The sequence below is a fragment of the Scyliorhinus canicula genome, chromosome 12, assembly GCF_902713615.1.
Source record: "Scyliorhinus canicula chromosome 12, sScyCan1.1, whole genome shotgun sequence".
NCBI lineage: Eukaryota > Metazoa > Chordata > Chondrichthyes > Carcharhiniformes > Scyliorhinidae > Scyliorhinus > Scyliorhinus canicula.
Window position 1 is genome coordinate 160,249,361 of NC_052157.1, and position 17,521 is coordinate 160,266,881.

A 17,521-nucleotide genomic window follows, 5' to 3' on the forward strand; every position below is an offset into this window, starting at 1 on the left:
AGTGTGTTGTTTATCAGTGTGCTGTTTATCAGTGTGCTGTTTATCAGTGTGCTGTTTATCAGTGTGTTGTTTATCAGTGTGCTGTTTATCAGTGTGCTGTTTATCAGTGTGTTGTTTATCAGTGTGCTGTTTATCAGTGTGCTGTTTATCAGTGTGCTGTTTATCAGTGTGTTGTTTATCAGTGTGTTTATCAGTGTGCTGTTTATCAGTGTGCTGTTTATCAGTGTGTTGTTTATCAGTGTGCTGTTATCAGTGTGCTGTTTATCAGTGGGCTGTTTATCAGTGTGTTGTTTATCAGTGTGTTGTTTATCAGTGTGCTGTTTATCAGTGTGCTGTTTATCAGTGTGCTGTTTATCAGTGTGCTGTTTATCAGTGTGCTGTTTATCAGTGTGCTGTTTATCAGTGTGTTTATCAGTGTGCTGTTTATCAGTGTGTTTATCAGTGTGCTGTTTATCAGTGTGTTGTTTATCAGTGTGTTTATCAGTGTGCTGTTTATCAGTGTGCTGTTTATCAGTGTGTTGTTTATCAGTGTGCTGTTTATCAGTGTGCTGTTTATCAGTGTGCTGTTTATCAGTGTGCTGTTATCAGTGTGCTGTTTATCAGTGTGCTGTTTATCAGTGTGCTGTTATCAGTGTGCTGTTTATCAGTGTGCTGTTTATCAGTGTGCTGTTTATCAGTGTGCTGTTTATCAGTGTGCTGTTTATCAGTGTGCTGTTTATCAGTGTGCTGTTTATCAGTGTGCTGTTTATCAGTGTGCTGTTTATCAGTGTGCTGTTTATCAGTGTGCTGTTATCAGTGTGCTGTTTATCAGTGTGCTGTTTATCAGTGTGCTGTTTATCAGTGTGCTGTTTATCAGTGTGCTGTTTATCAGTGTGCTGTTTATCAGTGTGCTGTTATCAGTGTGCTGTTTATCAGTGTGCTGTTTATCAGTGTGCTGTTTATCAGTGTGCTGTTTATCAGTGTGCTGTTTATCAGTGTGCTGTTTATCAGTGTGCTGTTTATCAGTGTGCTGTTTATCAGTGTGTGTGTATCAGGGTGTGTGTCAGTGCGTGTGTATCTGTGTGTGTGTGTATCAGTGTGTGTGTATCAGTGCGTGTGTATCTGTGTGTGTGTATCTGTGTGTGTGTATCTGTGTGTGTGTATCAGTGTGTGTGTATCAGTGTGTGTGTATCTGTGTGTGTGTGTATCAGTGTGTGTATCAGTGTGTGTGTATCAGTGTGTGTGTATCAGTGTGTGTGTATCAGTGTGTGTGTATCAGTGTGTGTGTATCAGTGTGTGTGTATCAGTGTGTGTGTATCAGTGCGTGTGTATCTGTGTGTGTGTATCAGTGTGTGTGTATCAGTGCGTGTGTATCTGTGTGTGTGTGTATCTGTGTGTGTGTATCTGTGTGTGTGTATCAGTGTGTGTATCAGTGTGTGTGTGTATCTGTGTGTGTGTGTATCAGTGTGTGTATCAGTGTGTGTGTGTATCACTGTGTGTGTATCAGTGTGTGTGTATCAGTGTGTGTGTATCAGTGTGTGTGTATCAGTGTGTGTGTGTATCAGTGTGTGTGTATCAGTGTGTGTGTGTATCTGTGTGTGTGTATCAGTGTGTGTGTGTATCAGTGTGTGTGTATCAGTGTGTGTGTGTATCAGTGTGTGTGTATCAGTGTGTGTGTGTATCACTGTGTGTGTATCAGTGTGTGTGTATCAGTGTGTGTGTATCTGTGTGTGTGTATCAGTGTGTGTGTATCAGTGTGTGTGTATCTGTGTGCGTGTGTATCTGTGTGTGTGTATCAGTGTGTGTGTATCTGTGTGCGTGTATTAGTGTGTGTATCTGTGTGCGTTCTGTTGTCTGACTGTGTCTGTTTATGTACACCTCTGTGTGTGCTTTTTGCACTTTTGATTTGACTGTTTTGAACTCACCGAAGTAGAATGAGCATTGCTTGTGTTTCTTGTTGCGAAAGAAGCTTCCTTTGGCCATGGCATGAACAGCAGCTCCATTTTTGACCAAGAATTTGACCAGGTCATACCTCCTGCGCTCCACAGCGATGTGAAGGCTCGTCTGTCCTAGAAACGGGGACACGTCACAATTTACCTTTAAACCGACATGTGGTGGGTGGGGAGTGTCCAGTATTTCTGGCAGGAAGCACTGCAAATAGAATTGGCTGGCGCAGCTCCTTACCTCTGTAAATCTTGTCAGTGTAGGCTGCGTTAATGAAGACTTTCAGGTCTCCTGTCTTCTTTGAAAAGGAGATTAGTTTCTTGACAATTTCCTCCATCTTAATGTCTTGATCTAATTCCTCTGTTTTGTTTGTAATTTTTAGCAAGGCTTTCATCAGACATGTTTGGCCGGTGTTTGGATCTGTGAGTGGGAAAGCACGGAGTGAGGGAAGATTCACGCATCCTGTCCAAGCGTCTCCCGTTCGACCCCAATTCCAAGGGAACATTCTGCCGAATCTGCTCTATTTCCCCAAGGACAGAACTGCTGAGCACTCAGCCACATGTTCACGTGGCCAGGCCACAAGTGGACTTTGAGGGAGGAGATGCTTTGAACCCACTTTATATCATCCACCTCAAACATCAATCCCACCGTCTCCCTGTGGCTTTTGCAAGTTCACTCGCCTGAATTCAATCATTTTTGCTCACAAATTGACAGAATGATTGCAAACCTGGAACAGGAAACAGCAAACTCTCCAAAGGTCACCTCTCCCTCTCTCAACCTTTTCACACTCTGACGGTGCATAGGTCAGACTTTTGTCTGCTTCTGTAGCTAATCGTTCCTGGAACAGGTCGCGAGACATATAGCTTGAAGGGCACCTCTCCACATCAAGCATAACCAGGCTCACACAAACTAAGGGCCAATTTAGTGTAGCCAATCTACCTACGCTGCTTGTCTTTGAAGTGTGGGAGGAAACCGGAGCATCCGGAGGAAACCCACGCAGCCGCGGGGAGAACGTGCAGACTCCGCACAGACAGACCCCAGGCCGAAATGGAACCCGGGCCCCCCGGCACTGTGAGGCAGCAGTGCTAAACACTGTGCCATTGTGTTACCCAAAAGTTCATCTCGGGTGATAATTATCTCAATAACTTCATCTTGTATTTCTGAATTTATAAAGTTTAATTATGAAGTTATTAATTTCAGTTTTGATCCATTCACAAAAAATAAGGATGCATCATGGGTGCAACCCCATCAATCTCACAATATGTGGATTTGATTCCTGTGAAGGTGTGTAATATTCTCCTAATTCCTCCCCTTCGATCCTCCCCAATGGCCAAACACACTGAAAATCTATATACCCCACATTTGCCGCATTTGTCCCATCCAGCACATCCTCAAAGACTCCCGATCAGGATTGACTTCCTTTCTGATATCTCGATTGACTGCTTTTAATTATTTTCTCTTCACCGAGTTATTTTGTACTGTCAGAAATGGGCGCGATTCTCCGCTGCCCACGACGGGTCGGAGAATAGCGGGGGGGCCTTCCCGACAATTTTCACGTCCTCCCGCTATTCTCCCCCCCCCTCCCACGGCCGCCCCGCGACACGAATCGCTGCTCGCCGTTTTTTACGGCGAACAGCGATTCTCCCCAGGCCGATGGGCCGAGTTCCCAGGCCTTTACGGCCGTTTTCACGAACGCAAACACACCTGCTCTCACCGTTCGTGAAAACGGCCGCAAAGTGCCGTCCCGGACAACCATGGCACCGATTGGCACGGCCGTGATGCGGCCGTGCCAAGGATGGCATGGCCTGCGATCGGTGGGCACCGATCCCGGGCAGCGGGTCCGATACCCGCGCACTATTTGTTCTTCCGCCACCCCGCAGGATCAGTCCGCGGGGCGGCTGAGGGGCATGACGGCCCGCGCATGCGCGGGTCTGACGCGTCATCGTGCGTGTCAGCCGGCGTGACGTTTGTCGCGCGAACTTAGCGACGGTCACTAAGACCGTGATGCCGTGCTTCACGGGGCCCCGCTGCTAGCCCCGCCCGGGGGGGCAAATCGGATCCTGGGAGGGGGTGCGGAGGCTGCCGTGAAACTTTACGACTCGCCGCATTCGCGGAGAATCGCGCCCCACGGAATCTGCACAGGCAGAGGTCATTTGGGCTGAGGTGTCTGTGCTTAGGCTTTGACACATCAACCCAACTGGTCCCAGAGCCCAGGTGTTTCCTCGTAGCTCTGTAAATCAGTCCTGTCATAATATACACAGTATATCATGGTGCAGACACACACAGATGGACACACACAGGGACCAATCAACATGTACAAACACCGCAGCCAATCACCAGTTAGAATACACACACTATAAAGGCAGAGGGCACCACGGTTCCTGCTCATTCTGGGTGCTGCCTCTCTGAGTAACAGGAACTCATCCAGCCCAGCACAGACTTACAACACGTGCTGAGAGAATCAACTGGTTCGGACAAGGCTTAGGTCTCTAGTTTAAAGTTAGCATTATTTAGACCCACAGTCATCGTGTGTTAGTTACCGTATATACTCGCGTATCCTTCGATCTCGCGTATCATGCGACCCCTAAAGTTTCGTCCCCAAAACATGATTTTATGGTATACCTCATGTATCATGCGAGTGACTTTTTTGGAAATTAATTTTGGAAACTAAAACTTCCAAATGGTATCATTGTGTGTGGTTTCTGCAGAGTTGATTCTGCTGTGAAAGCTGTTCGCGATTCGAACAGCTTTCCAGCTGGCTTTACTCGCGTTGTTCAGCCCCTTGCCGTTTCCATTCATAAAAACATGAATGGAAACAGCAAGTGGCTGAACGACGCTAGTAAAGCCAGCTGGATGCTATGTGACTTATCTTGGCCAGCATTTCACACCCGTGATTTTTGTACCTCGCGTATCATGCGACCCCCGAAATTTAGGCTTCAAATTAGGTGCTCAAAAGTCGCATGTTACGCGAGTATATACGGTAGTTAGAAGTAGTTACTAAAATTGAACCTTCATCAGTGTTGGAAGTGTCTGTTCATCTCTCAAGTCTACACTAGCCAACACTTCCAGTCCTTTTCAAAGTTCTTATTGAGTTTGATTCCACCAAGGGGCAATTTATCACGGCCAATCCACCTAACCTGCACATCTTTGGACTGTGGGAGGAAACCGGAGCGCCCGGAGGAAACCCACGCACGCAGACATGGGGAGAACGTGCAGACTCCGCACAGTCACCCAGCCGGGAATCGAACCTGGGACCCTGGTGCTGTGAAGCCACAGTGCTAACCACTGTGCTATGTCACCACACTTCAAATACAAATCGTCAAACGTGGAGCTTCTGAGAATTTCTGGAGAGACAGGATTGTGGGTGTTTTAAAAACACAACCTCTCGCTTCCTATCCTTCCTTACCTTTCAAATTTTGGTGCGAGAGCCAACCATTAGATTCCTCGATCTTTTGGAGTAAAGCATCGATGATGTTCAGATCCCCTTCACATATGGCAGTAAAGAGCCGAGTCCTGTAGGTTTTGTAATTGTGCTGATATCTGGACACAATAAGACAGCTTTCAGTCTCAGCACTTTAGCTGTTCCCTAACCACCCCCACCCCCTCCCCAAGCCCTCCGACCCCTCCAAGAAGTGCTTTGAGGAGTATTGCACCGCAGAATATTCAGGCCATGCCCCAGCTCAGAAGGCCACAGAAAGCTTCATGGTGCTGGTTCCAGGCTGGCAGTCCTGGGTTTGCCAGTTTCAAACAGAAATGTCCGGGAAAAGCTCAGCCGGTCTGACAACATCCGTGGAGAGAAAAACGAGTGAACATTTCCAGTCCAGCATGACTCTCCTTCGCAACGTTTCGATTTGCTTTATTGGTGGACTCCAATTACACCGTAGGCGGCTGGGTAAATAACCACGAGAGTAGCCAGATGGTAGTTGAAAACTCAGCTCTTGTCCTTCAGGCCAGGGATCCGTGTGTGGTCTGGTTTACATGTGACTCCCGTCCCTCACTGCATGGTGGGATTCTTAATCAAGGGTCCCCAGGACCATGTCAAAACAGCGTTGGGGCAGCACGGTAGCATTGTGGATAGCATAATTACTTCACAGCTCCAGGGTCCCAGGTTTGATTCCAGCTTGGGTCACTGTCTGTGTGGAGTCTGCACATCCTCCCCGTGTGTGGGTGGGTTTCCTCCGGGTGTTCCGGTTTCCGCCCACAGTCCAAAGATGTGCGGGTTAGGTGGATTGGCCATGCTAAATTGCCCTTAGTGTCCAAAATTGCCCTTAGTGTTGGGTGGGGTTATGGGGATAGGGTGGAGGTGTTGACCTTGGGTAGGGTGCTCTTTCCAAGAGCCGGTGCAGACTCGATGGGCCGAATGGCCTCCTTCTGCACTGTAAATTCTATGAAACTCTTAATGACATGGGGGGTTACTGAGAGATGGGTATAAAATGTAGCCTCAACAGAGTCACCCACATAGCATTCTCCCGCAGCGAGGTCCTGTAATTACCAGGACAAAGTAATTTCCTTAAACGACAAACAGAGAAGGAACAATATGCCCGCTCCAGAGGTTTAAACCAGGCTGAGACACTTGGTGCCAGTACTGAGCGAGTGCATGCTGGCACAGTGGTTAGCACTGTTGCCACACAGCGCCTGGGACCTGGGTTCGATTCCTGCCTCGGGTGACTGTGCGGAGTCTGCATGTTCTCCCCGTATTTGCGTGCGTTTCCTCCGGGTGCTCCGGTTTCCTCCCACAGTTCCCACGGGGACAGGGTGGGGTTACGGGGACAGGGTGGGGTTACGGGGACACGGTGGGGTTACGGGGACACGGTGGGGTTATGGGGACAGGGTGGGGTTACGGGGGACACGGTGGGGTTACGGGGGCACGGTGGGGACACGGTGGGGTAACGGGGACACGGTGGGGTTACGGGTACACGGCGGGGTTACGGGGACACGGTGGGGTTACGGGGACACGGTGGGGTAACGGGGACACGGGGTTACGGGGACAGGGTGGGGTTATGGGAGACACGGTGGGGTTACGGGGACACGGTGGGGTAACGGGGACACGGGGTTACGGGGACAGGGTGGGGTTATGGGAGACACGGTGGGGTTACGGGGACACGGTGGGGTTACGGGGACACGGGGTTACGGGGACAGGGTGGGGTTATGGGAGACACGGTGGGGTTACGGGGACACGGTGGGGTTACGGGGACAGGGTGGGGTTATGGGAGACACGGTGGGGTTACGGGGACACGGTGGGGTTACGGGGACACGGCGGGGTTACGGGGACACGGTGGGGTTACGGGGACACGGTGGGTTACGGGGGACACGGTGGGGACGACGGGGGAGTGGACATGGATAGAGCGCTCTTTCGAAGGGGCGGTGCAGACTTGATGGGCTGAATGGCCTCCTTTGACACTGTAGTTATTCTGCGGAGCGCTGCATTGTTGGAGGTGCCAGCATCCAATGAGACATTAAACCAAAGCCCTGTCTGGGCTCCTGCTCACAGCTGCTATTCGAAGAAGAGTAGGAGAGTTATTTCATTGTCCTGGCCAACATTTTCTTATCTTTAATCGCATTGCCTTTTTTGTGGGATCTTACTGTGCATTTACTGAAGCCCAGTTTCTCTGTTACAACAGTCAGTATTCTTCAGGAGCGCTAATTTAGATATTGGGATGTACTGAGGATGTGAGTTGTGATATCGACATTTCTTTCATCCCATTCTGGCCCTCCTGAAAAATATTATAACCCAAGGTGTTTATCTTCGCTGCCAACAATACCAGCAGAAGGAAGAAGGTTCTCACCTGGGTTCATCGGCTGTGTTGTCCTTCTTGACAGGGACGCTATCTTCACCACTACTAAATGTGAGAAACATGGTCACAAAATAAGAAATGAAAGTTTAAATATTTTTCCACAGACTGATGCACGGATTAAAGGTCAGACTCGGAGAGAGACCTGAGGCTGATGTTCTGGGGACTGGGTTCAAATCCCAACGCGGCAACTGGTGGAGTTGAAAGCTAGTCTCAGTAATGGTGACCATGGCAACTGTCATCGATTGCTATAAAAACCCACCTGATTCACTAAGAAATTTGCTGTCCTACCCTATCTGGCCTCCACGTGACTCCAGACTCAGAGTAACGTGGTTGACCCTTAACTGCCTCCTGAAGTGGCCTCACAGACCACTCATCTCAAGGTGAAGGAATAAGGAACCGGATTCATGCCCTCTCATCTTTGGGAATAAGCTGTGGACAGAAATGCTGCACAGCAATGTTCAGCTACTTTGGAACCAACATAGGAATTAGGAGCAGAATTTGGCAATTCTGCCACTCGAGCCGGCTCCTCCATTCAATCAGATCCTGGCTCATCTCCTCCTGGTCTCAAATCCACCTCCCCACCTTCCCCATATCCCTTTAACCTGTTTTTTAAAATCAGAAATATATTTATCTCCCTCTCAAAACCATTTAATGATTCGGACTCCACCGCACTATGGGGCAGCGAGTTCCACAAATTCACCACCCTCTGCGAGAAGTAGTTCCTCCTCATCTCAGTTTTAAATCTACCGCCTCTCAACCTATATATGTGACCTCTCATTCTAGATTGCCCCACATGGGGGAACATTTGGTCTACGTTTACTTTATCAATCCCTCTTAGTATTTTATACACCTCGATCAGTTCCCCTCTCATCCTTCTAAACTCCAGCGAGTATAAACCCAAACTGTTCAATCTCTCCTCGTACGTCAACCCTTTCATCCCCGGAATCAATCTGGTGAACCTCCTCTGAACTTCCTCCAATGTCACCACATCCATCCTCAAATAAGGAGACCAAAACTGGACACAATACTCCAGATGTGGTCTCACCAACACCCTATACAACTGCAACAACACTTCTCTACTTTTATACTCCAGTCCTTTTGCAATAAATACCATTGCCTTGTTTAATTACATGCTGCATCTGCCGGGACCTCATTTTGTGTAATACCTCATCAGCCTTTTGCCTAGTCATTGGTTAGTAGTTCAGTGTAGGTTAAATGTGTTAAGATTTGTCAATAAATATCAGTTGAGGGCGCAGTGGTTAGCACTGGGACTGCGGCGCTGAGGACCCGGGTTCGAATCCCGGCCCTGGGTCACTGTCCGTGTGGAGTTTGCACATTCTCCCCGTGTCTGCGTGGGTTTCACCCCCACAACCCAGAGGTTAGGTGGATTGGCCATTTAAATTGCCCCTTAATTGGGAAAAAAAAAATTGGGTACTCTAAATTTATATAAAACAATAAATCAATAAAGTTCAGTTGTATGAAGCTGTCTTTGTCCAAAATGTTGGACAATCAACACCAGCGGCGCTGTTTAATGGTCATGTGTGCTGGACATGAAAGGACTTGACTACTCAATTATCACTTTTGAATAAGTTGCATTTTACATCTGATTCAACAGCATTAATAAATTGGAGCACATACCTCTTTAATTTACCTGAATCCATCTGATGGATGAAGCATCCATCCATGACATCCTCACTTTTAAAATACTCAGAGCTGTTGTATAGAATAAATAATTGGAATATTCAATTATTCTGATACCATTTTACGGATCAATAGAACATGACATAACCCAGTCCCAAATGAAATGAAAATGAAATGAAATGAAAATCGCTTATTGTCACGAGTAGGCTTCAATGAAGTTACTGTGAAAAGCCCCTAGTCTCCACATTCCGGCGCCTGTTCAGGGAGGCTGGTACGGGAATCGAACTATGCTGCTGGCCTGCTTGGTCTGCTTTAAAAGCCAGTGATTTAGCCCAGTGAGCTAAACCAGCCCCTGGAAATTGGGTCCATCAGGAAATTATTTATTGTTACATTACAATGTTTATCATAGAATCCACAGTGCAGAAGGAGGCCATTCGGCCCATCGACGTATGTCCACATCTCCACCCTAACCCCATAACTCAGTAACCCCGCCTAACCTCCTTTTGAAGATTAAAGGCAATTTAGCACGGCCAATCCACCTAACCTGCACATCTTTGGACTGTGGGAGGAAACCGGAGCACCCGGAGGAAACCCACGCAGACACGGGGGAGAACGTGCAGACTCCGCACAGACAGTGACCCAAGCCGGGAATCGAACCCGGGACCCTGGAGCTATGAAGCGACAGTGCTAACCACTGTGCTACTGGCTTGCTGATGGGAGCCGGTTTAGCCAAGTCACCTGGACAGCTGGTTTGTGATGCAGAACGAGGCCGGCAGCGCGGGTTCAATACCCCGTACCAGCTGAGGTTATCCATGAAGGCCCCGCCTTCTCAACCTTGCCCCTCGCCTGAGGTATGGTGACCCTCAGATTAAACCACCACCAGTCAGTTCTCCCCCTCAAAGGGGAAAGCAGCCCCGTGTCTGCGTGGGCTTCACCCCCCACAACCCAGAGATGTGCAGGGTAGGTAGATTAGCCACGCTAAATTGGCCCTTAATTGGAAAAGAAATAATTGGGTACTCTAAATTTATTTTAAAGAAAAGAGGGGAAAGCAGCCTATGGTCATCTGGGACTATGGCAACTATACCTTACTTTATGATGCGTGATATTTGAGACTGCAGGATTGGGGACAATTGTGGAGATTGTCAGATAGGTAGAGAATGCAGCCCTCTGACTGGCAAAACATATCTCCTATCACAGTTGATATCACCGTACATAGTTGAACAGAATCTACAGCACAGAAACACGCCTTACTTAGGGGAGCAGGTTTCAGTGGCTGAATGGCCCATTTCTGCTCCGATTGGTGTGGCTTTGGCCCAGATGACAGGGTCCGCATCACAGGATTTCAGCCTCAAATTCCTCTCCAAGGCTGGAGCACAAAGACCAGGGTTGGCCCTCCAGTGTGACACGGAGGGAACGGCAACTGTCAGAGGCGCCACCTTGTGGATCAGACCTTAATCTGCTTGGATGACTGTAAAAGATCCCTCGGCATTATTCCAAAGAAGAGCTGGGGGTGGGTGGGTTCTTTTGACCAATATTTATCTGTCAAAGTAATTACCTGATAATAGTGTTATTTTTATCCATTTGAAATGAAAAACACTCATTAACGCTTCCCACTGGTATCGATTCAATCCCTTCAGGATAGTCTTCTGACCTGCAACTTCATTTTTTTTTAGAAAATATTTTATTGAGGCATTTATGATGTTAACAATTTTAAACATCAAATTTCAACAGAAACAGAAACAATATAACCAACAACCACCCCCAGGCACAGACCCAAACCAATGTGGCTTACACAAACAATGGCACCTCCCCCACCACCCTGCCGTTGGTTCTCCTATCCTTACTCATCTCTCCCATGCCTCCCATCCTCTTTACACCCCCCCCCCCCCCCCGCACCCCCCCCCCCCCCCCCCCCCCGCGCCCTGCTGACAGATTAATTTTTCTCGAAGAAATCGGTGAACGGCTGCCACCTCCGAGCAAACCCCTGCAGCGATTCCCTCGAGGCAAATTTAATTTTCTCAAGTCTGAGAAGCCCCACCATGTTGCCAACCCACACCCCGACTTTGGGGGCTCCGAGTCCCTCCAGCCTAGTAAGATCCGTCTCCATGGGACCAGGGAGGCAAAGGCCAGGACGTCAGCCTCTCTCACCCCTTGGGCCTTGTTGTGTTACGCACTCTGGGATAACACAGGCTGCAACTCGATGCAGCTTTGACCAAAAGGTACTCCAGACGTTGAAGTAAGTTCAATGTGATTTATTGAACCATTATCACAGTTCTCTATGAGTTCGGCTCTCCTGCTAATCTTGCTATAGTAACTCAGTCTAACTAACCAGTCTGCTCTAAACCACGTGGTGGGTGTGATGCTTCTGAACTGCCCCTGTCCTACTCTCTAAGTGTCGCCTGTAGACAGAGCATGTGTGCCCTGTCCTTATATATGGGTTGTGTAATGCCCCCTTGTGGTAGTGTCACCTCTGGGTGTCTTGACTGCCTATTGGTCGTGTCCTATTCTATGTGTTCATCAGCTGTATGTCTGCATGTCATGATGTCTCTGGTGCTCCCCCTAGTGTTTACTTAGTCATAGTGTATTTACATTAACCCCTTGTGTATTTACAGTGATGCATATCACCACAGGCCTGACCTGCAAATTCAAATGAAAGTTGACAAAGATCTATGACATGACAACTTCATCAGAGTTATATCTATAGCAGCATCCCCAAGTCCCTGACAGGATGATTGGAAAAGACAATCAAGGTGTTTAAATAAGAGTCTAAATTGAGGAGCAGGGAGGGTGGGGATTGAAGCGTACAAGGTTCTGAAGTTGCTTGACAGGGTGGGCGCTGGATGATTCTATCCGCTGGTTGAGGAATCTGAAACCCGAGGGAGGGGGGCCACAGTCTCAGGAAAAGCGATCCATTATTGGGACTGAGATGAGGGTTGTGAATCTTTGGAACTCCCTGTTCCAGAGGATTATCGATGCTCCGACGTTGAATATATTTAAGGTGGAGAACGGCGATTTGTTGTCTCAGGGATAGGGAGAGTGGGCAGGGAAGTGGAGTTGCAACCCCAAGATCAGCCATGAATGAGGGAGGAGGCTCGATGGGCTGAACGGTCCACCACTGCTTCTGTTACTTGTGCCCCTGTGAGAGGGGCGGGGAGTGTATTCATAGAATTTACAGTGCAGAAGGAGGCCATTCAGCCCATCGAGTCTGCACCAACCCTTGGAAAGAGCACCCCACTTAAGCCCCACACCATCTCGTAACCCAGTAACCCCACCGAAACATTTTGGACACTAAGGGCAATTTAGCATTGACAATCCAACTAACCTGCTGATCTTTGGACTGTGGGAGGAAACCGGAGCACCCGGAGGAAACCCACGTAGACACAGGGAGAACGTGCAGATTCCGCACAGACAGTGACCCAAGCTAGGATTTGAACCTGGGACCCTGGAGCTCTGAAGCAACTGTGCTAACCACTGTGCTACCGTGCTGCCCACTCCGAATGGAAATTAAAACATTTCAGTGGTTCAAAACATTTGAAAACGTGCCACAGGCATGGACAGCAAAGGTGGGCTGAAGGGAGGAGGGCTAGGCACAAGAGGACAGAGATGGAGGAGTGTGCGCAGAGAGTTTTGTGGGCTGGGGTGGCGTTTGTACGACTGGAGGGGGTTAGCAAAATAGGGAGGAGCGAGAACGGGGTGGGGGAGGGGTGGGATTCGTAAACAAAGGTGAGAATTTGAATCTTTAATTGTGAGGACACTGGGAGTGAAGAGGGAGAGCGCACGAAGAGCAGAATGGGCAGTGAGCAGGGCTGGGTGAGGAGAGCAAGGTTTCAGGAGAGGACAGAGGGAGGGGGGAATTGGGGAAAAGGACAATACCTGCTTTTGGGATTGCTGTCCTTCCAGAATGTAAAACTTTCATTGTTGCTGTTGGCAGTCACAGGCTCATCCACCCCTTCAGAAGGGCCAGCCGAACTGTTCAATTCCGATTAAAGAAAGACAACAGAAACAAATTAGCATTGCAGCATTACCAGGGACAGATATACACTGAGCATCTTTAGATTGTGGGGGTGAGACCCACGTAGACACGGGGAGAATGTGCAAACTCCACACGGACAGTGACCCAGGGCCGGATCGAACCCGGGTCCTCAGCTGCGTGAGGCAGCAGTGCTAACCACTGTGCCACCGCACCGCCCTCCAACGAAGTACTTCGATGTGTAGTCACTGTTGTAAAGTAGGAAATGCAGCAGAGAATTTATGCACAGCAAGATCCCACATATGGCAATGTGATAATTACATGGTAATCTATTTTAGCAATGTTGGTTTGGAGGGGCAGATATTGAGCAGAACCCAGGAGGAAAGGTTGGAAGAACTGAGGCGGGGCCTTTTTACAATAATCTGAAACAACAAGGGTAGCTGCGACCTCAATTAAACATCTCAGCTGAGATCCTGAGGGGGGTCCAGATGTGGATGTGGAGCAGATGTTTCCTCTTGCGGAAGAATCTAGAACCAGGAGTCACCGTTTAAAAAATAAGAACATACAGTGCAGAAGTAAGCCATTCGGCCCATCGAGTCTGCACCTACCCACTTAAGCCCTCACTTCCACCCTATCCCCGTAACCCAATAACCCCTCCGAACCTTTTTTGGACACATGAGGGGCAATTTATCGTGGCCAATCCTCCTAACCTGCACATCTTCGGACTGTCGGAGGAAACCGGAGCACCCAGAGGAAACCCACGCGGACACGGGGAGAATGTGCAGACTCCACGCAGACAGTGAACCAAGCCGGGAATCGAACCTGGGACCCTGGCGCTGTGAAGCCACAGTGCTATCCATTTGTGCTACCGTGCTGCCCAAGAGGGTATCTCATTTAAAACGGAGTTGAGGAGAAATAATTTCTCGCAGAGGTCCATGAGCTTCTGAACTCGCTCCCTGAAGAGGCAGTGGAAGCAGAATCTTTGATTGTTTTCAAGGTACAGGTAGATGGATACTTGGTAAAGAGGTGCTAGGTAGGGATGCAGATTTGAGGTGATTATCAGGTCAGCCATGATCTTATTAATGTGCAGCGCTCCCTTGGTACTGCACTGGCGTGCCAGCCAGGAGTTTTGTACACATGTCTTTGCAGGGGGATTTGAACCCACAACCTTCTGACCCAGAAGTGAGATTGCTGCCCACTGAACCACAGATTTGATAGATGGGCTGTACGGCCACAGGTGGATAATAGAACATAGACAATACAGTGCAGAAGGAGGCCATTCGGCCCATTGAGTCTGCACCGATCCACTTAAGCCCTCACTTTACCCTATCCCCGTAACCCAATAACCCCTCCTAACCTTTTTTCTTTTGGATACTAAGGGCAATTTATCATGGCCAATCCACCTAACCTGCACGTCTTTGGACTGTGGGAGGAAACCGGAGCACCCAGAGGAAACCCACGCACACACGGGGAGAACGTGCAGACTCCGCACAGACAGTGACCCAGCGGGGAATCGAACCTGGGACCCTGGCGCTGTGATGCCACAGTGCTAACCACTGTGCCACGGTGCTGCCCTAATGACTGACCTGATGCACACGGATCCGGATATTTCAGTTCAAGCCCCTCTTGGTGCCGGGTTTGATGAACTTTGCAGTGATGGTGCACATGGATTTCACTTTGACCCAAGTTCTCCTAAGCTAGAATTCCAGCAACTTCCTACTCCTAAACAATATCATAAAGTCTCGGGGAGAGAGATCCCGCACAACCGGTCAATATCCCAAAGGCTCGGCCCTCCCCCGACTGTGGCGACGGTGGACTGAGTGCGCAGCCGCCACACCGATTTCCCGACGGGTGAGACCATGAGAGACCCACGGCGTCGGGAAGTCGGCTGGTCAGGGGCGGAACATCGGGGTGTAGGCCTCAGGCAACGTCCTGAGGCAATCGATACGGCGCCCAGCGTACTCGCAGAGTGCCCCGCTTTGGAGGGGGTGGAACACCGTGAAAGCGGAGCCGCCCCCGCTTTGGTCAGAAACGGGTATTCTCTGCCGATTGCCGAACGCAATTTCGGCGTCGACGACCGGAGAATCCCAGCCGGAGACTCCCAGACAACAGATCAATATCCCAAAGGCTCAGACAGAGAGACTCCAATGATGTGGAGATGCCGAAGTTGGACTGGGGTGGGCACAGTAAGAAGTCTTACAACACCAGGTTAAAGTCCAACAGGTTTGTTTTGAAACACGAGCTTTCGGAGCACTGCTCCTTCCTCAGGTGAATGAAGAGGTGGGGATCACTTCAGCAGTCAAGGGCATTCGAGGAAAACGTCTGGAGTGATTCTCGTCCGTTTTCCGGCGGGCGTGGAGACTTAGTCCGCAGAAGGGAGAATCCCGCCCAGAAACTCCCACATTGGTAATCCCTATCCAATGCTATGAGCTGGGAAGTAGACACAGTTGTGGCTGGTGGGTTGGGATGTGTGCGGTTCTTTGATGAAGGTGAAGGGAGACAGACAGAGTAACGCAAACAAGACATTTTCATAAAATACGTACAATTTATAAGTGGGCCCGGTTGAACCTCACCGGCTCCTTCCCCTCACTCTCTCGGTCGGTTCCTATCTGGCTGACCTTATATACAACATTGTATCAGCCCCGTAGTTAGCGGGGAAACTCATTCTCCTCGAGGCACACGGGGAAAACAATCAACCCTGCTCCGCGTACTGCGTGCAGGGTATTGTAGGTTCACTATAATAGGGTGCACCTGCCATGTGCCTCCCCAGTCCAAAAGGCTGACCACATCCAAAGTTCAGGTGGCAAAGAACAGGCCCTCTCTGGGCTGCTGCAGGCCGCCCAGGGGAACCCATTGCAAAGTGTCAGTGCCTCTGGGAGAGGAATCTGGTTTTACAACCTGCACCCACCTCTGATATGTGGGGCGTGAGAAACATGACACATGTGGACTCTAAGGGGCTGAAGGGCTGTATTGTAAACCTGGAACAGGCTGCGGTTCATGAGTGTAGCCTACCACCCAGCAACAGAACAGTGCAGCAGTTTCAATGATTCTAAACCTCTGATGTAATAATCAGGCTGCCATGTTGGTAATATTATAATGTGAGGGAGGCGGTTAGAAGGGGTCAGTATTCAGCTGTTCCCCACTGGAGTTCACACCAGGAATCCCCATTTACAATTGTAAGTATCTGACCATCCACCAAAATATGTATAGATTTTTTAAAAATATAAATTTAGATTACCCAATTCATTTTTTTTTCCAATTAAGGGGCAATTTAGTGTGGCCAATCCACCTGCCCTGCACGTCTTTGGGTTGTGGGGGTGAGACCCACGCAGACACGGGGAGAATGTGCAAACTCCACATGGACAGTGATCCAGGGCCGGGATCGAACCTGGGACCTCAGCGCCGTGAGGCAGCAGGGCTAACCACTGCACACCAAAATATATTCTTTATTGCTGGGTCACAAAAGCCTTGGGATTTGAATTTGCAACGATAGAAATGGAATTTATTTCCAAAAACAATTCTCTCTAAGCCCCAAATCTCCCCCCTCCTTTTTCTGAAGGCGAACTGTCCTGTGAAAGCTGGAAGGGTTAATGGTACCTCATCAAAGTGCTAGTCCACATGGATAAAACTCAGACAGTGGGTCTGCTCACACTCACTGCCAACCATGGAGCAATGGGTAATACTCACCTCCTAGTCACACCTACAGGTTTGAGTCTTATTCTAGAGTTTTGTGCATTTAATTCAGGCAGATGTTCCCTGTGCAGCTCTGAGGAAGTGTTATGTACCGGTGGGTCAGTACTGAGGGAGTGCTGCACTGTCAGAGGGTCAGTACTGAGGGAGTGCTGCACTGTCAGAGGGTCAGTACTGAGGGAGTGCTGCACTGTCAGAGGGTCAGTACTGAGGGAGTGCCGCACTGTCAGAGGGTCAGTACTGAGGGAGTGCCGCACTGTCAGAGGGTCAGTACTGAGGGAGTGCCGCACTGTCAGAGGGTCAGTACTGAGGGAGTGCTGCACTGTCAGAGGGTCAGTGCTGAGGGAGTGCCGCACTGTCAGAGGGTCAGTACTGAGGGAGTGCTGCTCTGTCAGAGGGTCAGTACTGAGGGAGTGCTGCACTGTCAGAGGGTCAGTACTGAGGGAGTGCCGCACTGTCAGAGGGTCAGTACTGAGGGAGTGCTGCACTGTCAGAGGGTCAG

General features: G+C 49.3%; 1 protein-coding gene across 7 annotated transcripts in view; it reads right to left on the reverse strand.

Annotated features, from left to right (window-relative positions):
* The window catches only part of LOC119975138 (transient receptor potential cation channel subfamily V member 3-like), a 53,393-nt gene that overhangs the window by 21,846 nt on the left and 14,026 nt on the right, over positions 1-17,521 (reverse strand). For 4 of the 7 annotated variants that reach the window (XM_038814709.1, XM_038814707.1, XM_038814704.1 and 1 more), the window contains exons 3-9: positions 13,233-13,328; positions 10,915-11,016; positions 9,357-9,431; positions 7,710-7,763; positions 5,330-5,463; positions 2,164-2,343; positions 1,905-2,048 (exon numbers count right to left, since the gene is read on the reverse strand). In XM_038814709.1, the coding sequence (XP_038670637.1) occupies positions 1,905-2,048; positions 2,164-2,343; positions 5,330-5,463; positions 7,710-7,763; positions 9,357-9,431; positions 10,915-11,016; positions 13,233-13,328 (785 nt within the window). Of the gene's footprint in view, positions 1-1,904; positions 2,049-2,163; positions 2,344-5,329; positions 5,464-7,709; positions 7,764-9,356; positions 9,432-10,914; positions 11,017-13,232; positions 13,329-15,872; positions 15,891-17,521 lie in introns of those variants that run through there. The other 3 variants (XM_038814708.1, XM_038814705.1, XM_038814706.1) reach the window with 3 other exon arrangements.